Source organism: Halyomorpha halys, unplaced genomic scaffold (genome assembly GCF_000696795.3).
Source record: "Halyomorpha halys isolate HHAL.00 unplaced genomic scaffold, Hhal_1.1 Scaffold71.1, whole genome shotgun sequence".
NCBI lineage: Eukaryota > Metazoa > Arthropoda > Insecta > Hemiptera > Pentatomidae > Halyomorpha > Halyomorpha halys.
Genome location: NW_027107476.1, coordinates 433,798 through 458,849, shown reverse-complemented (window position 1 = coordinate 458,849; position 25,052 = coordinate 433,798). Strand labels below are relative to the sequence as shown.

The following is a 25,052-nucleotide window of genomic DNA, read 5'->3' as shown; positions in this document are numbered from 1 at the left end:
TACATTTTATATTTTCATATTAATCATTTTATACCCAGCAGATTAGTAAATCAACAACTTTTTGTTCCATACTGAATTAACTATGGAACAAATATTCACTTCAAATAATTTAGCTCAGATTTTATGAACATATAACCGACTAAATATTTAATAAAGCGTACTAGCCAATTTTCTTGTAGTGATCAATGTTAAACTCATACATATCGTTTATACGGTGGTTTTATAATGAAGCAAGGATTGCTTCATAAGGAGTAAGGATTTTTTTAAAAGAAATAACATAGAAGGATTGGCACGTAGAGGTGTGAAGAGAATCCCAGAGATTCCACGAATGAATGATTTGCTGAGGGAGGTGGTTCTACAAGAGAGTAAAAAATGGATGAGATCTATTATGAAGTGAATGTATAGATATATGTCCAGTGAGAAGGTCATGAATGTAGAAATTTATTGTCGGTATAAGTATAAAAGAAAAACAGCCAAGAACCTATTGACATCGGATAAGAGATAAAGCAACTTCAACCCGGATATGACACATGAGAGTCCCTGGGAAACCCGAAGATCTTATGAAGCAATCCATGAATCTCCTCAGTTTCGTCCCTAGCCCAGTAGATATATAACAAATAAATCCCACAAATTTACTTTCTAGCTGACAGTTCGAGACCAGCTTTTCATGGTTTCACAACCGAAACGGGTGATTTTTATATCCAATCCAAACATTGCATAATCTCTCCATGCGTCATTTAATTAAGGGGATAGTCCCAAAATAATGCAACGTCTATTAATTTGTTTTTCTGTTAAATAATAACAGAACCATTAATATGTATACCTTCCAACCAAAGATATTTTATCAGGACAATAAAACCAAATTCGATGGTTCTATTATGTATTTCATGAATTCATAATCTTATCTAATATATTAATAATAAATGCTATTTAATTTATTTATACTTAATCAGTGTTACTTTATGTATTTTTATTAAATGTTAATTTTAACTTTTACTATATTCTCTGCAATTTGTCTATTGATTTGACGGTTTTTGTCATAAAAGAAAAAATAGTCGTTTTATTTATGTTTGCCATTTAGCAAAATGGGTGCCGGTAACAATGCAGGACATGCAATTGATAAATATATATATTTTTTAAATAACTTTAATCGAATTGGAATCTATTCTCGTCTAATATGGGTTCTAGGTTTGGTTCTTTGTTCTCACCTCTAGGACAACCTAAGTCCTCTTCATCTCCTCTGTCAGGCGGTCGGTCGCCAAGGAATCGGTCCTCTGTTTCCTATATTGAAGTGGGCTAGACCACTGTGGTTAACCAAGTTCTGTAGTATGGACAGTTCTCTTAAGTAATTTAATATCTAATATGTCTAATAGTTAAACCATTGACGGTTCTGACATTCGACTCTGCCACGCGGTTGAGTCGGACTTTCTCCGTTAACTTGTCATGAAAATTATTTCTAGTTTTTCCAAGATCTTGATCCAAGAGTCCTGTTTCATATTGAAGGTTACTAACATCATTTGTATTCAGAAAATAGTACTACAGTATTAGTAAATAAATGCAAATAAAATAATCAATTAATGTTACGTTAAAAACTAATGAATAATAAATTAAAGATTAGTTAATGTTTCGTTGTCAATTTTATTTATTTATTATCAATTAATGTCCCATATTGAGGAAAACTGTTAGTAACATAGGAGTTAATAAATAAGGGAGTATAAGTCAACAAAATAGTTCCAAGATAAGGACTAATAGTATTATTACTTTGTACTTAATTATGCAACGGGACCCAGATGGTCATCGATATTTAAAAATCCTGAAAATCTTAAATAAACCCTGATCGCTTTGATCTTGATTAACAACAGCATTCCGAATTGGAAGCCATTGAGGATGTTGAACTGATACGAGCTGATCGAAAAGCTTTTCCTTGTGCTGTTTAATGAATGATAGGCTTAAGGTCCAAGGTCAGTGGCAGTGCGAGAGGATTTATATAGTCAATCCTTCCTCCCGATAAGGGGATTAAAAAGAGGATTCCCAACCCGTACTAGAAGGTAATGACGCTAATAAATTAATAATAATTATAATAAAAAATTAGCGGAGCCTAAGGTTCGATGTTGATACCAGCAATCGTTGTCTACAAGCATCTACCAGTGATGACCCTCAAAAGTCAAATCCAAGAGAACAGTTTTGACGAAATCTTCCCGCCTACGTTTCCAAAGAGGCATAGGACGTTCGCCCGTTAGTTCAGTTTTTATTAACATTTTAGGGATCCGTTCGTTGTTAAACCCTACAACCTTCCATGTCCACATTATCTGTCGTAGTGCTATCACCTCAATTGTATTTACCAGATGCAGTTCACGCAATTTGTCGCAGTGCAGCTTTCTAAATTCTCCGGCAACTCACTTTTCAGTCCGAATATTTTACGGAAGTTTGTTTTCAAATACCTTATGGCGCTATTCGTCCCTTAATGTAAAAGACTGCTTTTCATATCCGGATGGAACAGTATGAAGGATTTGTAAACTCTAATGTTCAAGTTTCTGGACAGAAGGCGCTATCTAAGCAATTTTGAAATTTAAAAATAACAAGCATTTCTAGCGTTTTTCGCTTTTACAAATTCAATTCCATATATTTTGTTTTATCCTAATTTATTTTGAGACCTTTTTCCTAACTAGCTGTTATCAGCATATTTGTTTATAGTTTTATATTAATAATGAAAAATGATACATCGGACGCAGTTTCTAGTGAGCTCCACGAATGATTAAATATAATAATATTTTATTTTTAATCTACTCATTATAACAAAAATAATGGTTTTTAAAATGAGCCCATGATCTATCGAATTTATTTTTGTCCTCTCTTATTCTCTGTATGGCGAAATTTAAAATAAAAAAAAAAAATTTTCTCCAACTGATAAAAAATTAACTTTAAAAAGTCACCTAAATGGACAACACTCCTGCAATTTTCAAGGTTTCACATTGCCGAGTGTGGTCCACTGGTGATGATAAAAGGAGCGAAAGGGGTGGGAAAGAAAGAGGAGTAGAACATCGAAATTGGCGAGTGCTAATTTTAGGGATTTGGCCAAGCAATTATGCATTAGTCAAAAATCGCTAGCACATTGTTTAATTACTTTATTAATAAAAATACATCACTGCTATGCTGTTGTTTACATAGACATTTTATTCTTAGTACATATATTATTTATCTGACCATATAAAAGAGATTTTAAAAAATATCATTTCTTAATAATAAGACAGAAAGTATCGTCGCTCAAGCAGTGCTACTTTTAAGTCCAAAAAAAATCAACAATACGCTATTAATAAAAAATTATATATAAATGACAATTTTAGGGCCTCCGTGCTCAGTTGGTTAGGCCTAGTCTTTCTAATTTGAGATCTGCTGGCGGTGCCGGTTCGAATCTGGCCTGGGGCGTTGACTTGTTTCATTGCGTAGCGGTCCCACAAAATGAAAAACTTGACCCCCAACCATAGTTAGACAGTATAGGAATCCAATGAGAGTCTTGGCCGAAATTTTTTTTTTTTTAAATTTATTTATTGATATTTACAACTGTACATAAATACATCAAGTAAATTTGAGGAAAACATGGTATGGTACAAGGATGTAGAGAAACTACCCAATGGTAGCGCTCTATAAACATTTTTACAATATAAGGTCTCGAGACCATCTTCTTTTCAGACGCCTCGGAGGATTGTCCGGAATAAAAGAGGAAGCAATAATAGAAAATAATGATAAAAAAAATAATAAATAAGTAAATGACAATTTATATAGGCGTGTTTTTACAATTTTCAGGGTCCGATAATTCTTTCCAAATATCTCTATGATGAAGTATTGATTTTTATTTTATTTGGCATGATCTCAAATTAAGCGACAATATTTCTTCTTATAACAATCTTATCACCTGGTCAGAAACTGAAGTTTGTTTGTTTTTTTTTGCGAGAAAGGCTTTTGTGCCTAGTGACGAAACGCATATCTGACTGAAAGAACTGAATGGGTTTTGACGTAAAAGAGCTGAATGACGCTCCCAGATAACACGCACCCACACAAAGTGCCACCTTATCGTTCACGGCCCGCTTCCTAATCATTTCCTGCCCCTTTCATCACAGCTATTCAAAACAAAATCCAAAAATATCAAGTCTTATGAATTTTTTATATCAACTTTAGCAGCTAAATGTCTATGTTTAAATAGTCGTTGCTCATAACAAACAGACTTTAAAAAGAATCACTGATCTATTAATATACGGACTTTTTCAATTATTCAATTAAAATAATTTTTATTTAACTTGCTTTTAAATATTTTGTTTGGTATGTTTAATCTTTTGTACCACCAAGGTATATAAGTAGTTTATATATATTTATACACCCTATATAGTTTATATATATTTATACACCCCTCAGATGTCACTACGCAAGTGGTAAGAGAATGTATCATTGAGCTGATTATCATTAATAAATCACCATTTATTAATATTATAATAAATATATTATTATATTTATTTTATGATTATTATATTATATTAATTATTATCTGATTATCATTAATAAATTGTATACTATTAAAATTACAATATTATTGTATTATGGAAATATTAGGTATTTTCTCAATATATTTTCGTATTATTACTTTTACAAATTTCATTCTGGAAATCAGTTTTTTCTCTGTTTACAACTACAGGGGAGGCTAGAGAAGCCAATAACATGACTGAACTCGAAAAAGTAAAGACTTAATTTTAACAGGCACAACATTTAACATAAATCATTCTTTTATTTTTTGGTAATTAGAGGCAAAATAAATCTGACTTGAAGTGTGTATGAATTACACAACTTTCACTCACCTCCCTACATAAGTCCCCAAGTTTTGCGTAGATTAGTGAGCTTATGCTGAAATAGTTTTTATTTTTGTGGTTTTCACAAAAAAAAAAAAAAAAAAACCAGGAAAGGTAAAAATTATGTTTGAACCTAGGACTTGAAGTGTTTGTGAAACATCAAATTAATATAGGTGTAATTGGAGTGTGTGTGCAAAAAAAAAAAAAAAAAAAATGTAAGAATATGAAGGCCAAAAATAAGAACAAAAAATTTTTATTTTATGTTCCTATGAAAATTTGTATTTTAGGCTTCCTCGAGCTGGAAATAACGAATACAAATTTTGACCATGACATGACAGAAGTGGATTATTTGAATTAGGGCGCAGGAACTGAAAGAGAAAAAATAATTATTCTACTTTATACCTCAGAAGGAAAAGGTTTTACAGGAGCTAAGCTGCTTTAGGAATTTATCATAATTCCTTTTAGAAAACAAAATCAAAAGAGAGGTAATAAAAATAAGTTAAAGAAGGTGTAGTCACCAAAGGGTTCAGAGAAGACTAAATCTAAAAAGGAAATATCATAGGAAAACTGCACATAATTATAAAGTGATTATACATAGTTTTAACACCTAAAAAACAAATGCTTTAATTGATACATAAATGCATTTCTTAAAAACATAAATCATTTTATATTGAAGGCTTTGATCATCTATTTAGACAAAATGATACCTAAATGACTCCATAATACTAGTATATTTCAGTAATATATATATATATATATATATATATATACATTATTGAAATATAAAAATATATTAAACTGGTTGCAATAAAGAAATTATCTAATTTATGGATTAGTGGTAAAACAATAGCAAACACAACAATAATTAATAAATAATTCATTTGTTTATGAAGAATAGAAATGCAATGAACAGGTTTTTAAATTCCCTCCAAAGGGATCAAAGAATCAAAACGTAAGTCATTTAGCACCCTCAATTACCAGACAGCAGACTGATCACTAACTTTTACTAAGCTTAATCTTCTTTTTGTCAAAGGGATATGGGAGTTACCATTACTGGCTGAATGTTCAAATCTCCTAAATATATAAAGAAGTGATATATTACCAGTAGTCAATAATTAGATTTCTTATCTAATATGTGATACTATTATTGTAGCAAGAAATTCTTGTTTGGGGAAGAAAAATTTCAATTTATTTTTTTTTAATCATTGGTTGTTGCCAAGAGTGTTAATTCATAATATAATGTAAATATAATCAATTCATAATAGAGATTATATTATTTCTGTTTTTAATCAAAATCCAATTTTGAGTAAGGAAAAAATATGAGAAGCATTCTACTGAAAGTCAATACATCCACTTTTGGAAAATTATTATGTTATCGATTCATTATCAAGTCATATCAATTATTATCAAGCCAAAGTTTTATTAAAAATAATAATTTGTAACACCTACTTGACATAATAAATTAAAGCTTGAAATGAATAGATCATAACACTAAAAAAAGGCAATTATTCCCAGCCGGATCCGCCCCGCTGAACCCCCGAAGAGCGACGGCCCTATATCACTTTTGAAATATTAGCTTAAAACGGGAAGGAGAGACTTAAGATAGAGCAATATTTAAAAAGCACCTGAAATTGATAGTTATAAATAACTTTTATAACTTATTATTATTATAAATAACTGAAAATAACTTTTAGTTATAAACTTGTAATTTGTCAAAAAATCCTTATTTAACTGGATATATTAGTTTTCAATAGAATACTTCTCATAAAAAGATAGAAAGGAAGAAGTGTAATTTTGTTCATTAATGAATGTTATAGTATTATATTTTGTTATACAAATAAATACTAACGTTGCCACGAAAAGCTGAGATTTAATTATATACAACCAGAAAAATAATTAGATCATTCCAACTTTCAAGAGAATAATAAAAGGAAATGAATTTTAAGAAACTTGCAAAAATATATTTATATTAACAAACATTAGAGATAAACATGCAAATTAGTTAAATCATATGTTAAAAAATATAATCTAAAAGCGGCTTTAAGCCTAACAAGTGAACAATATTATTTTTCTAGTCTACATACTTTCAAATTATACATGATATGTATTAAAAAAGGCACATTTTATTGGTGATAATTAAATTTAAAAACTTAAAAAAAAAAAGCTAAGACAGCTCTGTGCTTTGGTTTTAATTTCGTTAAATCACAAAAGGGCATTCGTTATTTATCGCCATCGTCAGGAATCACCTGCTGAGAAATAAAGAAAAAATAATTAGCTTCAAAATTAAAACAAGAATATATCAATAATCTAAAAAAAATAAAATTAAAAATGGAATTAGGTGTTCATTTTGAAAAAAAAAAAATTCCTCTAAGACTATAAATAAATTTTTTGGAATAAAAATTATAAACAATCATTGACAACAAGAACAAACTTCTTCAAAAATAATAATTTGTTTAGTATTAAGAATAATTTGTTTAAGAAATTAACAGAAATATTTCATAATACCGCTAAGGCTATCTGCGAAATAAATAAAATAACAAAAAAGGTTAAATAATATCTTGAGGTTAAATTATTGCCATCATATGGTGCAAAAGGAAACCTATATCATTAAAAAAAACAATGTATTTCCATTTGAAGATTTGAAAAAAAAAATTTTTTAATGCAGGTAACAGTTTCAATAACCTGATTGTAACCTAACATCTTCAACACACATATTCTCTATCTTATAACAATTATCATTGTTCGAGATCAATAGAAATAAAATAGAAAAAAATTAGTAAAATGATTTTAAAGAGAGGATTATGATTGAAATGAATTTAAATATGTATTATCATCTAGCTCATGTTGAAAATATGAGTATTGAATCAACTTTATATGAATTATAGTGATATTATACGCCTCTTGTCAAATTAAATCGAAAAGCGTTAACTGATACCATGAACATTAGAAATTAGACATTAGAAATTGAACAATTAGATGAGAGCATTACAAAACATATTAAAAAAGTTGATTAATAATAATAACTGTGGATAAAACATTATTATTTTGATGATAAAAGAAAATATATACATTTTATATGTAAAAAGTTATAATTTATTTCATATGTCTAAATTAAAACTTATTTATAATTTATAAATAATTCTTTTGAACTATAGTATTATAACATGTTTTAAAATAGTACATTAATGCATTATGTTTATTTAATTATATTTATTTAACCATTTGTATGTGAAATGAATATTTTCAATTTTTGGTTTGTAAATTTTAGAATGATTTTTGTTAAGAGATAGGAACAATGTAGTCTAGATAAAACATATGCTGAATGCTATACACTTATAATTAGCAATATATAACATCAATAAAAAGTAGTAAAATGTGCTATTTTATATATACAAAGAGAATTAAGTTTTTAAAGACTTAAAAACTAATTATCAATTATTTTTAAGCATAGAAAGCAAATTGACAATTATAAAAGACTTTTATTGTTTTATATTTTTGACCGGTGCAAGGTACTGGAAGAAGAGATCAAGTAGTTTAATGATACGTTTTTTGTTTTTAGCACTGATAAAAAAGGCCTTGAAATTTAGGCCAAAATGTCGGAACAAATAATATAAGTTTTATTTTTTGTGTTTACTATACTGATGGCATCCTTGACCATTTTTTCCCTCACATTGAATCTAAGGTCAACAATAAACAATTCATTATGAATATTTATAAAATTGATTTATGATGGTAGACCAAGAAAGTAAGCATCAATGACGGATCCACTACATTTAGAACCAGTCTAATATGTATAGATTATAAGACACAAGGAAAGATAGGATATGAATAAAAATAATGGCTTGAGTGTTAAACTTTAGTGAGCTTAACACTAATCTATAATACTAAAGTATCCAATAAAATAATGGATGAGATAAAATATTCCAAGTATATAAAATTGCTAAATATATAATTCTATTATTTAATTTTTATCTAAGCTCCTTCTTAATAGAAACCTCCGTATAATGGAAAAAAATCATCTTCCAAGTGTCCATTATATAGAAATTAGACAACAGCATAAAATATAATAAAATAATTTTTTTAATTTTAACTAAAATTAACTCATTTTTAATAATAAAAAGCATAATATTTTAAAATGAATAAAAACTAAGCATTTAACTAAAAGCAAAATTAAAAATTCTAATATTTTTCTACTATAATATACTAACTTCCAAGCCTGATTCCTGATGTTTTTTCTCAAAGCGGATGGCAGTGTGGTAGGACGGTGCAGTTCTTTAGGAGTGCTGCCTGTTTAAAACCAAGTATCATCAGATATTAAAGATAGACTAGCTGAATAGAGTTACTGTTAAGCTAGATATAAAAAAAAAAATCAAAACTTGAAGGGAGCAAGAGAGGGAAAGAGTAAGGGATAGAGATTTAGAAACAGTAGTGAGGTAAAACAATAGTAAAAAAAAAGTATGTATATTCACTGAAATGTTAAAAGATATGAAACCAAACCTAAATTTAGAACTAAAATTGAAGACATGCTTCCATTACTTACTTCTAGACATTGCAGAAACTGAAGATGCAGACTTTGATCTGGTACTACTGCTTACTGAATTAGATTCACTTACTTTTCTATCTCTGGATGGTCTAAACTTCCTACAAGAAAAAACAAAAAACTGATGCAGAAGTAAAGAAACAAAAAGGTATGAAAAACAATAAAAAGGAATATGAAATGGATGAAAAAAACATTATTACCATTAAAAGTTAATTGTGAAATGTAAGATAAATAGCAACAACTGGTAGCTTAGATAAGTATGATAACACTTTTTAATATGCTCTTTCAATTTCCTTTATAACACAATAATAAAACCGAAATTTATTATGATCATGAGTGATTTAAATTCTTCAGTAAGAATTTCCTACAAGTGAATTGATTTTTTAATCATTAGAGATAGTTGACCGTGGATGACTTATACGAGGAAAAGACGGTTAGGGTATGCGGTCAAATTAAAACACAAATAAGTTGAAGTAACTTATTTAATCGTGCCAACGTTTCGGCCAGAATTTCTAGCCTTTATCAGGGCTAAGAACAGAACAAGATAACAACCAATTAATATAGAAATGAAAAAAGAAAATATAGACAGAATGACATAAAGTAAATAATTGTACAGAATGGAATTAATAAAATAAAGTGATGAGAGAAGTAGAAAATAAAATGTATATATAGGTAATTGAATAAGTAGGTAAAATAACATAATTAAGGAATTCAAATAAAAATGAAGTTATATAATCCAAAGAAATATTAATATATTAGTTTATTAATAATTTAAACATTAAAATATTGAAAGAAAAATAAAACTGAGAGAAAGAAAATATATGTAACCTTAATAATAGATAAAGAGGGAAAATATAAGCAATGTTTAATAAAAGAAATGAATAGAAAAAAAAAAAATTGAAAACAACAGTAATAATGTATAGTGAACATGACTAATTACGTGGGTAAGAAAAATTGAGAAAAGAAGCGGGGGGAGGAAAGGAGGTAAAATAAAGATAGGGGAAAAGAGAGAATAAAACATAAAACGATCCTGTTAACTTGAAATCTTACCACTAAGTGGCTTCAGTGCCGTGAACGGCTAAACTTCAAAATAAAAATATGTTACAAGGATGACTAAGTGTTTTGGGATAAAAAATAAAAAGTAAAAAGTAGAAAATATTTAGAAGAGGAAAGCGTGTGAGAGGGTGACGACAAATGGTTTAGAAAAATTAAAATACTTATATGTTACAAGGATGACGAAGTACCGGAAGATGACAAAATGTCATGAGTATTTAACAATAGTTAAAACGAGGAAACGTTATACGAGGGTGACTACAAATGTGTTAGAAAAAGTTTAAAAAGTGAAATAATACGTTACAAAGTGGGCGGAAAGATAACATAAAGAAATTTAAAAAAAAAAAAAAAAATTACTTTGCTAATAAATTAACTATTTGCGAATATTTAATGATAACTTGTGTTTGTCGGTTTTTATATTGACGGAAAAAGATTCTAATTGGATATAGGCTTTCAGAGATGAGCCTTTTGTCATGGTTACGAACTGTAGCAAGTATAGACGTTTTGTTGAAATCGAAGGAATGATTTAAAGAAAGAGAATGTTCTGAAAGTTTTGAGGCAGAATGATTATGTGAGGAAACAGAATATTTATGTTGTGTGATACGAACTTTTAAGAGGTATTTAGTTTCGCCTATGTAAGCAGAATTACAATTAAGGATGAAACAAGGGATGCAGTATACGATATGTGATCGGTGTAGAAGGATAGGGTCTTTTAGTTTAGTATAAATATTAGACAGTGTGTTGTGAGGTCTAAAAGCAATATGAAGGTTAAGTATAGCAGAACATAAGAATTTTTGAAATTGCAGAAAATCCCTGTAACATATTTTTTTAATTTGGAGTTTGGCAGTTCATGGCGCAGAAGCCACTTGGCGGTAAGATTTCAAGCTAACAGGTTCGTTTTATGTTTTATTCTCTTTTTTTCCCCTATCTTTATTTTACCCCCTCCCTTCTTTTCTCAATTTTCCTTACCCACGTAATTAGTCATGTTCACCATATATTATTACTGTTGTTTTCAATTTTTTTTTTTTCTATTCATTTCTTTTATTAAACATTGCTTATATTTTCCCTCTTTATCTATTATTAAGGTTACATATATTTTCTTTCTCTCAGTTTTATTTTTCTTTCAATATTTTAATGTTTAAATTATTAATAAACTAATATATTAATATTTCTTTGGATTATATAACTTCATTTTTATTTGAATTCCTTAATTATGTTATTTTACCTACTTATTCAATTACCTATATATACATTTTATTTTCTACTTCTCTCATCACTTTATTTTATTAATTCCATTCTGTACAATTATTTACTTTATGTCATTCTGTTTATATTTTCTGTATTCATTGGTTGTTATCTTGTTCTGTTCTTAGCCCTGATAAAGGCTAGAAATTTTGGCCGAAACGTTGGCACGATTAAATAAGTTACTTCAACTTATTTGTGTTTTAATTTGACCGTACCCCCAAACCATTTTCTCCTCGTATAAAATGATTTTTTAATTTAAAGTTTATAATCAAATGAAAATATGAAAAGGCATTAAAATTTTATTCTAGTTACCATTCCTAACTATGGCAAGACTCCCCTCTGAAAAATTTTATATAATTAGAATCTCTTTCTATTAACCACAAAACTGACAAATAACCTATCCCTAGCCCATTCCAAAATAGCCAATTTATTAAAACGTCCCTAATTTTTATTTATTCAATTTCCCATTCTATCCTCTACATGCCATTTTTCATTTTTATCACCACTTATTTAGCTCGATTCTTTATTTTTTATTTACATTCGTATTGTTTTATTCATTACTTTTTACATATTTTGTTTTTTCTATTACTAATCTTTCTTTCTGATTCTAATTATTTATGACATTTTTATTAAGTAATAATTGATTTTAAATTTTAAATTTGTATGATATCCTAGCATTCATCATCACAATGTTTTGTGCCATTATACAAAAATAACCAACTAAGTAACTGATAAAAACAAAGAATTGATAAAAAATAATCAAATGAAATCTTTCTCATAACAATCACCAGCAGTGCATATATTTCTCATACTGACAGTGCACACGGTAATTCCTGTTATCTACATGAGTATCAAAATAATATACACTAAGAAAGAGTATACTAAAATTCTAATATTTTTCAAACTTCAATCCTTCCAAATCTGAAGCTAAAATTATAAGAACCACTTTTAGATAGAAAATCATAATTAGAAAAAAATTCCTTTAAAGTTTGTATCATACTTCAATTGTTAAGTTAAGACATAAATCTAATCCATATAAAGAATATAATATGAAATAATTAAACTAAAACAAGTTTCTATAGACAAATTATATCTTCCTCATCAACTTAAGTCTAAAACCATTAATGATATATAGTTTTTATATAATTAAAATAAACCTATTAATTACATAATTAAATAAGATTTACCTGAATTATGTCAAGCTCTGTTACTCAGTAAATAATAATGACTTATAACTCTCAAATTTATTTTTTTTAAATAAATAAATAAAATCAAATCTATTAAATAAAATTACATACGGTTTTGGATACTTCAACTTTTCTCTGTCAGATTTTATCAATGCCATCCTGTCCGTTGTTGACCAATTACAGAAAATGGAATGCAACTCATAACATGCAGCTGTTACCTAATAGTGTGCCAATAGATTAAAAATTCAAATACTGACAAAAATATAAATAAATGAAATCATTAAAAATAAAAAATAGCTAACTAAAATGAAATAAAGCATTCATCATGCCAAATGCTATTAAAATGACACAGATTATCTGATACAATAAATAGATTTTGGGCAACCAAACTTGCAATACAAGCACATAAATTTTTATTATCCCTTTTTAGTAAGATGAAGTTCTTTAATTAAATAATATGAGTGAAGCATGGGGTTAGGGTTACCCTTCCTTAATATAACTAAGGGACTGCTCCACTTCAGTACCAAAGTAAGTTGCCTTGTATTTGTTTCATGCCCTGACTGTACAACAAAACTAATTTAAATTGCTCTATCACACATTTTAGTACTTTTTTACCTGAGTAAATCTTTATCATAATTCTTGTTTAAAATTAATGCTTTGGAAAATTAACAAAGTTTGGAATAGGAAGCGGCAAATCAGGGATTTGAAGAGAGATTTTTTTTTTTTGCCAGCCAAAACTCTTAGACTGAAATAAGATAGGTTAGTCATTATTATTCTTCTCTGGTCTGAGCTGAAAAATGTTAACCTAAATAGGGCTTTTAAGTGAAGGACTGCAACAGTCCTGCATTTAAACTTATCTCTTGATAGTTCACTTGAAATGCAGAATAAAAATGATTTACTACTGTTTAGGGGAGATGGGACTGAAAAATATACAGGTAAAATGATACCAGACCTCAATCCAGCTAGATAACAATGATCTGATGGTTGACTGATTACCGGAATAACAACACAACATAGAAACAAAGAGTACTTAGTTACTATTAACAAAATGCATTAAATAACATTTTTCTTTTAATTTTATATAAATTTATTTTTCATCAAAATATGAATAGTGATCATGTTAAAATTTCAATTACAAATTTTTTCAAAGAGCCAAATACACTCCACAAATTCCTAGATCATTTGATGAAAGGTGAATAAACAATTTTTTTTTTTTTTAAAGAAAAAGCCAGGTTCAACTTTATCGATACTACTCAAGCTATAAAAATTTAAAGTAAGCAATGTAATATAACAATACAGATATTTTCTTGTAAATACCTGCTGTATTATCCTTTCATGAAGCTGGACATCAGCAGGACTGACAGCTTGCTCACCATATAAATTCCAAGCACAAAGAACTGCTTCCTTGATAATAACTTTCAGATCTTTTATTTTCTGAGTTTTCATCAACCGTCTAACTAAGAAACCACGAGCAGCAGCCTGTATAATCATTGCTGCTTTCTGAAAAATTACATAAAAAAAAATATGAATTAACAAAATTGTGAATTTGAAATAAAAAAAAGAATAGAAATTTATTTATCACATTCAAGAAGTTGTCTAAAAAGGAAAACCTACTGAGATTTGGGTAATTGGTTAAAATTAAAACTAAGGCAGATAAATTTAAAGAGGCCTACGATCCAGTTATAAGATGTATTGTGTGCATAATAAAAACAAAGATGTAAATGAGAGTTTTAGAGTCATTTTAAGCTATTGCTGAATATAATAAGTAAATTTATTATTTATAGTCTATTCAGTACCCAGAGATGAGTATATTATTAGGAAAGGAACTTATAATGCTATGGAAGCATTTACAATAATTAATAACTGAATGACCAAGCAGCACCCATAGTGAAAGAAAGTGGAAGAGGAGGTCGGTAAAAATATATCAAGATAAATTGTACAGCTTGTCTTTTAAACTATTCAAAGTATGTAATTTCACATTGGCTCATTATTCCTTTCAAACCAGAAAGGGATGCTCCAGAAAGACGTTTTAATTTAATCTTTACACAAGAGGGAGTGATCATTGAATAATTTTTCACAAATCAAAAAAAAGTTTCTGATTCTTAGGAACTGTGCAAGAAGATTGGATAAGATATGGAGGGTAATTAAAAGTTTAGAAGCTTAAAAACTTTAATTATCAACATCTTCACAAGAATATGACCAATGAAGCAAACAACAAAGACAGGAAGTCACCGATGCACATGAAGGAAATGCATTACAAAGGTATAAGATAGAAAAAATGGAAAGAATTGTTACAACTAATAAATTAATAAATTATAATAACATTAATTGATGAAAATACCGTTTTTACACATTTTTTTCCTAAGCATCCAACTTCGATTATACAGAAAACCATCCAGATAGATGATGTATTTTTATATAATTAACTCACACTTGTTATTAAAAAAAAAACTTCTGCGTTCAACATTTATGAAGTTGTCATTACAATGGCATGTCGCCACAAATAGGAACACTTCAGCTTTAGCTTATTATTGAGATTTTTGTTTTTGCTTTACAAATTTGGTTTTGATAGCTTCAACTTTTAATTTCAAAATTTAATTGAATTTATAGTTTCATAATTATTATAATTCAGTTACTGTGCTTAGTAATCAGGGAAAGTATAGTTCATGTTAGCAAACATACAAAAAATCTGGTTCATTTCAATATTTATTTCCTAAGAATTAATAAATTGAATGAACACAGTTGATGAATATTTCCCTGCCTTATAAGCCAATAAATATAACCTTTAAATAAAAATATGAGAGCATTTTTAACTTTTCTCGACTGCTGAAATGTAAAGTTAGATGCTGCCATCATGTAAGAGCTAATTAACTATAAAAGAATCAACCAAGGAAAAAATATTACTTACTCCTTTTTCTTCATCAATTTCATTACTGACGTCAGATAAAAGACTAACTTTATTATTAAAATGTGTGTAATGGCCATTTTGTTCATCTGGATTCTTTAAAGGACTAACTTTGTTATTAATAATTGTGCAATAATTGTTTTCTTCCTTGTCAGAGTTATCACTTTCTACATTTTCCACACCATTTTCCATCTCAGAAACCGCAGTAAGAAGGGAACTTTCTTTAGGTTCTTCATCTTTCCAAAAATTATTTAAATTTTTAATAACTTTATTGGAAATCTCAACTTTTTCACTTGAATTTTCAAGAGCCAAGGATCTTAAATACATTAAAACAGAAGGGCTTGGAGAATCTAAAGTATAAGAATTACTTCTAATCAATTTGGGAGGCGTAGTTTCTTCACATCCAGTACTCTTGGCCGGAGACACTTTTTCATTAAATGAATTCGATAATTTCTTTGATTCAGGTAACAAACTTTCAGGCACTTCATCAAACATCAATTGGTTGGAATTTCTTGAAGATTCTAGAGTTACCTCATCAAAAGGTGATTGGTCAGGATTTCTTGAAGATTCTGAAGTAACCTCATCAAATGGTAACTGGTTGGTAATACTTGAAAATTCAGGAGACGGTTCTTCAGGTTCAAAAACAACTTTAGGATTTTCAATAGCTACATGTTCAAAAATATTACCTTCAGAAACTGTGTGCTTTACATCATAATTTTTGGATACTGATTGCAAGTCAGCATGACTGACATAAGGGGCTGATTCATTCAAATTTAACTTATCAAAATAATTACTCGCTGCTTCTAAATTATACAAATCTGTACTCTGGTTCAATGAAATGCTGTCTATATCATTAAAAGTAGAATCACGACTCCCAAAAGATCTTCGTTTTTGAAGTTCTTCTCCAACCTGAGAGATAAGAAGTTTCACTTCTTCTAAGTCATTAGAATCCCCAAGAGCTTTGCGTATAAATTCCAAGACTTCCATTTCAGCTGAAGAAGTATTTTCATCTTCACATTGAGATAATTCTTCTTGCACAGATTCAAGTTGTTTTGCTTTCAATAACCTTCTTTCTTGTATCTTTTTTTCGACATTTATTGCTTGTTGTTTGTATGTTTGACATTGTTGTCTTTCTTCATCAGTTAACTGTAACAAAAGAGCGTATGCCTGTATTATTTTGAGACATCAACAAGACTAATAATATAATTAAAAACACAAAAAAGTAAACACTTATATTTAGCTATGAGTATTTTAGATTAATCTGTGTAGTTTTAGGAGTCAATGTTTTTAGCTATAACCTAAAATCTTTTTTGAAATATTGATGGAACCCTAAAACCAAGTATAAGAAAATATGTATATATTAAATTAAAAAAATGATGGCCAATAGGTCATTACATTAAATTGTATAAAATTATTTATATTCTAGATGTCTCAAAGATCTTTTGGTCAATGCACTCAATTACTAAAATTGCTGTTAATCGTAGCTGATATAGTCCTTTCATTAGTTAAATTAAGAGATGTGTAGATTTCACAGTCTGTAAACTATTCAGAGTTCGTCTGTATAGTTATAGTTAAGAATGCAGCAGGATATTGCCACTGAATGTAAAGTAAAGAGTATATCGACTTGTTTAAATGAGCCATAGAGAGAAAAAGTGGAATATTATTCTGTTTTCATCAAACTTAATTTCTATAGAAAAATAATTATTTAATTAATGAATTACTGAGTCCATTAATATCAAATGCTTTTAATACTTCTGACTGACTTATTTTATAATAAAATGCTCCTATTCCTAACTAATAGCTTTACGCAACTTCAACTAAAGTTTTGTACATCTCAAAGCTCTTGGTTTGGCTGAGGAAGGTTTAAAGTTCTTTGAGGAAGTTTAAGGTTTTAGGTTAATATCAGAGTTAATTTGATAAAAGTCAAGAGACTAAAACCAATAGCTTAGAAAATGAAAAAAAAAATCTTAAAATAAGAAAGGAAGATCTCTTCAAATTTATCATGTTGAATTATGGAAAGGCTTGAGGTATTTTTTCAGCAATACAAACATCACTGAAACTAACTGTTTACATATTTTAATAATTAAAAGATAATTTAAGTAACCAGAAAATATAATAAATAATTTACTATGAGAAGATAGTCTGTGTGGCGTTTCAGAAAGGTACAAAATAGTAAGACTATTCATTAGTAACCAATATTTTGCCTCACTTTACAGGGCTATATAATTTAATTTGTTATTTATATTACTACTAACAATGAGAGGTGGTAGATTATTTCATATAAACAAAATTATAGGAACTTTACAAGAAGTATTTTTTAAATTTGGCATTTAAGCTATTTCATTGAAAATAAAACCTAGCTCATATTAAGGTTCAATGAATTGTACATTGATGTATTTGCAGGGATATATTAATTTAGGTATATAAGATAAAATAATTTATCTTACATAATTATAGTATAAATTTTATATTTATAATAAAAGGAAGCAGTAAATTTCTATAACTACGACCTATATCAACTACAGATAACAAAATAGGAACTCAAGATCAAAATGCCTTTTATACATTTTCATACATATTTCATTTTTCATGGGAATCATAAGTTATTTTTGGCACAAACTCAAAGTATAAAATGTTTTGGATCATATTGCCTCTTGTCACTGATTTATAGATTTTTGAAGCTAACTGTTCATTGCAAAATTAATTTTTTTTAAGTTCCAAATCAAAAAGTATTTTGATTAAGAGCTACACAAATAGAATTAATATGAAGTTCCAACATTTAAACAAGATAGTAAGCTGAAAAACAATGATAAATGGAAGTTTTAACTGAAGTCATTAAGTGTCGAAAATGAACATGACAACCATTTCTTATTCTTAAATCAAAAGATCTTTAGTTAGTGGCTGACAGAACTTAATTTTCAATCATCTGTTGGTATTAAAATGTAAAAAAGTAGAGTTAGTAACTCACTATAGGAGGTAATATTTGCTCTCCCTGAAAACGAAAGCAGGATACATATCCACTGGGATAGGACATTCTTTCAAATCTCGAATCATGGCCTAAATAAGCCCAAATAAAAACAAATGGGTTCACTTCTGCCCAATGTAATACCATTGAACTAAATTATCACTTCCTTCGGAGGTCTCATTGTTTATAACCTCCATCATGTTTATAATAAACGGTTCGTTAAAGGAGGGAAATAAAGTATGATGCTACCAATAACAGATGAAGTACAATGCAGCAAAAATACCTAAATTAAGTTAATAATTCACTGATATAACTGCAAGGTTTTTTTGAAAACTTCGGATCACTTTTAAAATTGAATAATTTAAAGGATTTGGAAGAAAAGAGATTATAGGTTTTTCATATATAATCCTGATATAAATTTTAATTTGTGCTTAAATCCCTCATGGGATTTTTAATTCAAAAGATGGTATTACTGAACAGCGTTTAATGAAGCTTGTAAAAACCGGATATAACTATTAAACCAGAATACCTGGTATAGTGAGAGTAGTTTTTTCATATAAAATAAAAATCCACAGCGAAGGGGATGTTTGCCTGGTTATCTACAGGTGACCAACCTATTTTAACCATGGTGGGGGGGGGGGAGGGTCAAGTTTTTCATTTTGTGGGACCACCACTTACTGAAAAATTCAAATCCAGGCCGGATTCGAACCTGCGCCACCTGCAGACCTCAGAATGATAAACCTAAGCCTAACTATCTGAGCTACAGAGGGACCGTCGGTAAGATTTAAAATACTTAACAATTTTGACTGGATTTCTAACTTGCCCGAAATCCGGAGAGTATTTCCTGAAAATTCCCCCTTACCTAAAGGTTTTGAAACACAACTCTCTAAATTAGTCATTTGATTTACATTATTTTCTATTTAAAAATCGTTTGCGTGCATCACACAATTTTCACTAGCCACCTTGAGATGTATGAAATAACACAAGGACAAATTTTTTGTTGTTGTTTTGTTTTGCCATTATTCAATCAAAGTAGCGATATTCCATATAGGGAAATGAAAGTAAAATCTGACTATTTTAATAACCACCATGAAACAATAATTATTTAGTAATCCTTTCATATTTTGTATTCATCCTTTGTTTATTACTATTAACAATTGTGTTAATGAAATAAATTAAAGGTATTTAAAAATTTTGATCGATTTTTTTTCCTGTCGCTTTGAAAATTCGCATTTAAAGGTTTTTGTGGTTATCAAATATGTTTCTGCCTAGAATGCAGATATCGGTCGCTTTTGATTATTTCCGATGCACTCGCCTGTTCTGCGTGAACATCATTTTCCCCTTTGATTATTAATAAAATTCCTTTTTATTGTTCATGTTTATCCATTTTATATTACTATTAACAATGAGGGTCTGTTGATTTGTGAATTTATTTTAGCAAATATCATTAAAACTACTACTCCTAGGAAAACACTAATTATAAACTACTGTATTGTACATTCAACCAGCTTTAATTTGAGTGCTAATAGATATCTTAACGCCTAATAGTTTCTGAGATTTTTTATTTCATAAACCAAGTTTTGTCCAAATAACCTGATATCAACTTTCTTTTGTCAAATGTCATGAAAACTACTACTCCTGTTATAAATTACCTTATAGTACATTCAATAAGCTCTAATTTGGTTGTAAATTGACATCTATTCGCCTAATAATTCACAATTAAAAAAGAAAATCACAATTAAAATAAATGTTATTTCGTCTTTAAATGTTACTTTTTATTTAAGTACATAGATGTAATAATGAGTTTTTTTTTATTGTTTGCATACTCTTACTGCAATATTACATTTACAGTGTAAGACCTTATTTTGAAAAAGTAGATATTATAAAGGAGCACTTGACTAAATTAAAAAAAAAAATAAGTTAGTCCTTAGAAAGCTGGTCAAATTATCTACAACTATTATAAATGTAAAGAATTTTTGTGATAAGATTAATCGTAAGGCTGCGATTGAAGAGAAAAGTTTACAAAATTAAAAAATCAGGCACTTACTTCACCATCGTTTTGGAAACACCCCTAGATCGAATTCTAATGTTAAAACAGTCATTCAACAAAGATTTTAATACTCTGAGTGTTATAAAATAATCATTTTTTTCAAAAAATTGTTATGTTTTTGAGTTATTTTGAATGTATTTTGTACAATTTAAGCTCATCCTATAAAACGAGGTTAACTTAGTTCCCTCTTATTAGATGCAGAATACATGGATTAAAACAATTTCCAACATTACCTTGATTTTTTCCAGGCACGACCCTTTTTCTTTCTAATGTTAATGGCCTAACTCACGTGTTCTTTCGACTTTTGTCGGCTATTACATTAGATTTACAGTATTTTCATTATAAAAAGGAATAAAATAAAAGTAGGTGAAATTTAAAAAAAAAAACTTAAATATTAGCAAAGTAAGTCATAGACGATAAAAATTCATAGAAACAGTGCTACATATAAAGTAAACTCTCGTTATAGATTTTTCATCAGACATTTTTTAATTTACTTACCCAATCATATAATGTCTTTATAAACTTATGCTGTGTTATGTTAAATAAAAAAACGCTCAATTTAGCTGACGAGATTTGAAACAAAATATTTAAAATGAATCGATAGAAACTAGAGTTGATTATTAAATCCAAAAGTTGGTGAAGTTCTTCAATTAATTTAAATACGAATAACACAAATATTTATCTGTTGGGAATTCTAAAGCAATCCTAATCTGACAACAACGTGCGGATGGTACACAATCATCCTTTTGATTTTTGCCTAAAAACCAACATTCAACAGGTTTACCCCAAATTCAAACCAACTTGTACCAGCCAATATTTGGATTTATATATATATCATCATATACACGCTTGCACGTGCCTATATGATATTGGTATATTTGCCTAAGTTTGGCAAACGTTTAGCAGCACCTTTAGAACTATTTTTGATGAAATCGATTCTATAAAGTGACTCTTCCGGGCGGTCAATTTTATCGAAAAAGTTACTCTTTTTGTACCTACCTACCTAGAATATGTAATTTCAGTTTCGTACTGTCTTTCGTTTTTGAGTTGGGCTGTTCACACACACTCGCATAACGTACGCACGCTCACTCCTACACACACCTTTTCGCGAGACTGGATATTTTGGATTCAGCGGACCTCATTTCCGTAGTATTTCCGTATTTCCGTCGAAAACTCGAATTCTAAACTTCGCAAGATTTTAATACACCCCTTAATATATATTCCATTTATAGGGAAGTGGAAGTAGGAAGGGATAAAATAAAGATATACGAAATGAAAGGAAACTTAACTATCAGGAAAGCTGTTGATAGATGATAAACATTGTAACATAGCAATGCTACCAAAAACTTGTAAATTTAACATTTGTTCTAGATTTTTTGATTACATACTTGCTAATTTAATTACTAAAGCGTATATCTTTATAAAGAATATTTGTGATGTTAATAAAAAAAATAAATAAATCACCAAAAAAATAATAATTTACAAGAATTAGTAAAAGAATGAATTGTAAGATTGAAGAAATATAAAACTAGAGTTAATTGTTGATTCCAAGTGTGGAGGGATTTCTCTGAATAATTAAAATACGGAAAGCAAAGATTTAATATAATATAAAACTATAGTATTGGCCATGACCTTGAACGAAAGGAATACGTATTTTATAAATATGATTGGAATTCCTGTTGTTTTGTTTTTCTTATTGTTTGAAATTTTATAAAATGTATCACTTCCTCACTACTGCTTTGGAAGCTTTGTATTCATGAAGGAAAAAATCATCAGAAATCAGCATAGCTTGTTCACTGTTTCTATCTTTTTTGTTACTATTTTTTTTTTTTTTATCACCTTATTTTATTTTTCTGGAAATTATCCTTTTTGTGCATATTTCGATTTTTTACGTAATAACATATCATTTCAAGTCAATGATTTGTGTTTGAGAATAAAATCTACGGAGCGAGCCGGTGTTAAAACGTAGGTATATCAAGGAAGTTCTTTGCATGGGTAAGCGAAAGTAGTTAACGGAATTGAATGAAGTTGATATAAGATCTGTTTACACTAATTCCCAACTTTCCCCCAAATTGGGGCCAAATATATTTTTTTTTCCAAAGTGATCATGTATTGAAGGGTGTCTGTTCAATGTAATGAAGACAAATAAGAAGCTGATGGGATGAGGAAGTAATTATTCCATCTCAAACCAAAATCAAGATTGTTAAGAATTCAATGCCTAAGAGGTAAACCTATATATATAATGTAAATATAAGGTTTTTATCTCATCTTGTATTAAAAATTTTACATTTTCTGATTGTAAATTGTTAAAAACAAATAATAAATGCTAGATTTAAAGTTTTAAATTTTAAAGAAACAATCTAGCTTTACCATAAATATTGCATGGGGCGGAGGGTGGAGATACATGGTAATGATAATGAGGGGATTTCTAAATAAATTATGGTGGTGTTTATATTTGAGAGCATGAAAAGCTAAGTGGTATAAGTAAAAATGTTTTGTATACTTTTGGATTGAGGAGTTTTGCTATCTAATTGATTCTGATGCAAATTCAGGCTTCAGTATTGAAAAAATGTGAAATTGTCAATATTTATTAATAATTTCACAATTTTGTAAATTTCAAAGCATAAATTCGGTTCAGGCATAAGTAGATTTTACTAGCTAGACTGGTAGATACCAAAAAAAAAATCATGCTATAACTAATTGTCATTAGTACCCCTTCTCACTCTCGGATTTAAGATTTATCACATTTAATTCTTTAATCAATAATGTGAAACTTCCGCCATATGAACTTAAATAAACAAGAATCAGAAAGAACAAATTTTGAAATCACTTGACCAAATAATCCCTTTTAATATTTGGGATTAATCATGTTTGAATTAAAGCTATGTTTACTCATAATAATTAAACATATAAGATTGATTTAATAATCAAATTAAAAATCAATCAGTAACTGCTAACAATCAATTTGTGTAAATGATGTACCCTTAATAATTTTGGCAAAAATAATCTTACCTTATCAGTGTATATTTTAGCAATTTGGGAAAGGGATTAATGAAACACAAAAAATTAAAGAATTATAAAACAGTGTATTACAATACATTGCTAAGAAGATAGCTCATTAAAACATGAACAGCTCCTCATCAAATACGAATATATACATTAAAAATTAATGTTTAGGCTGCATTTTGAATTATAATTTTTGATTATCATTTTAAAAATAATAGTGACAATTTATATATGCATACGTTTCATTCATTACATCAGTCAATTGATTTGATTTTTATTTGCAACATCCATAACAAATCCAAGCTCACATATATACTTTCATACTCTCAATAATTCAATTCATATACAATTTAACAAAATATAATACATTATAACTAACTATATATGTACATTTGAACAATATGTACAACATTAATTAAGTAAACTACTCTATGATGCAGGAGGATAGGTTAGGGCATTGGCTAATGCTCTAGTTCTTGTCTGTAGATAGTTTTGGAAAGACTGAGCTGCACCCTGTAAAGGAAAGAGAAATGTTAATCTTAAAATTACAATAAATAGGTTTATAAATAGTGAATTTGATTCAAACCATTTTAAACACTTAGTTATAATTTACAATTATATATAAGATGGTCAGGGTTGCGGTCAAAAGAGAAACAAAAATAGTTTTTTTTAGCCCCACTTTGCAGGGCTTCATCAGGGCTGTTAAAAGGTAAAGGTTGAACAGAAGTGGATGTTACCTTTGAACAGTCCTGGAAAGTGGGGGGAAACGTCAGAAAATAAATAGTTGTAAACTATTTTTGTTTCTCTTTTGACCACAACCCTGACCATCTTCTTGTATATCAATTTTTACGGTCAACTATATATAAATATATATAATTTACAATTGTTTTATATTCAACAATTGTACTTAAGCAAAACATGTACTCTCAGATTTAAGATGAATTTCATCATGATCTGTGTGAATATTGTACATCTAGAACAAAATTTTATCAACTCAAAAATTTCAACTATTCTTTATTCAAATCCTAAAACTTTACCTAACCAAAAAAAAAAAAAGTATATCAATACTTATTTAATTTTTGGACATACTGGAAGATTATTGATTGACCAGGTGTATAGATGAATGGAATATGGTCCGGGTGTGGTAAAAAAAAAACTCAAATAGTAGATAATTATACTATTTTATTGAGCCAACGTTTCGCCCCACGTTGCAGGGCTTCGTCAGGGCTAAAAAAGATACAAACACTATAGTTACAAAAAGGA

The 25,052-nt window shown here is 28.6% G+C and overlaps 2 protein-coding genes across 3 annotated transcripts in view; both read right to left on the bottom strand.

Annotated features, from left to right (window-relative positions):
• Positions 1-6,773: 6,773 nt before the first annotated feature.
• Positions 6,774-18,959, bottom strand: Cp110 (Centriolar coiled coil protein 110kDa). Of its 2 annotated transcripts, none has more exons than XM_067045799.1 (7): positions 18,737-18,959; positions 15,772-16,914; positions 14,181-14,363; positions 12,975-13,081; positions 9,379-9,479; positions 9,047-9,125; positions 6,774-7,084 (listed from the first exon to the last, which is right to left on the bottom strand). In XM_067045799.1, the coding sequence occupies exons 1-7, from the start codon at positions 18,878-18,880 to the stop codon at positions 7,081-7,083; spliced, it is 1,761 nt and encodes a 586-aa protein (XP_066901900.1). In that variant the 5' UTR covers positions 18,881-18,959; the 3' UTR covers positions 6,774-7,080. The 2 variants fall into 2 exon arrangements, with proteins under 2 accessions (XP_066901900.1, XP_014294398.1); XM_014438912.3 differs by having other exon boundaries at positions 6,774-7,087; positions 18,737-18,958.
• A 4,890-nt stretch (positions 18,960-23,849) lies between these two features.
• Positions 23,850-25,052, bottom strand: part of LOC106692761 (mucin-2) — a 69,777-nt gene continuing 68,574 nt past the window's right edge. Inside the window, exon 19 of the mRNA XM_067045829.1 lies at positions 23,850-24,302. Within this exon, the coding sequence (XP_066901930.1) occupies positions 24,219-24,302 (84 nt within the window). The 3' untranslated portion in view covers positions 23,850-24,218. The remainder of the gene's footprint in view (positions 24,303-25,052) is intronic.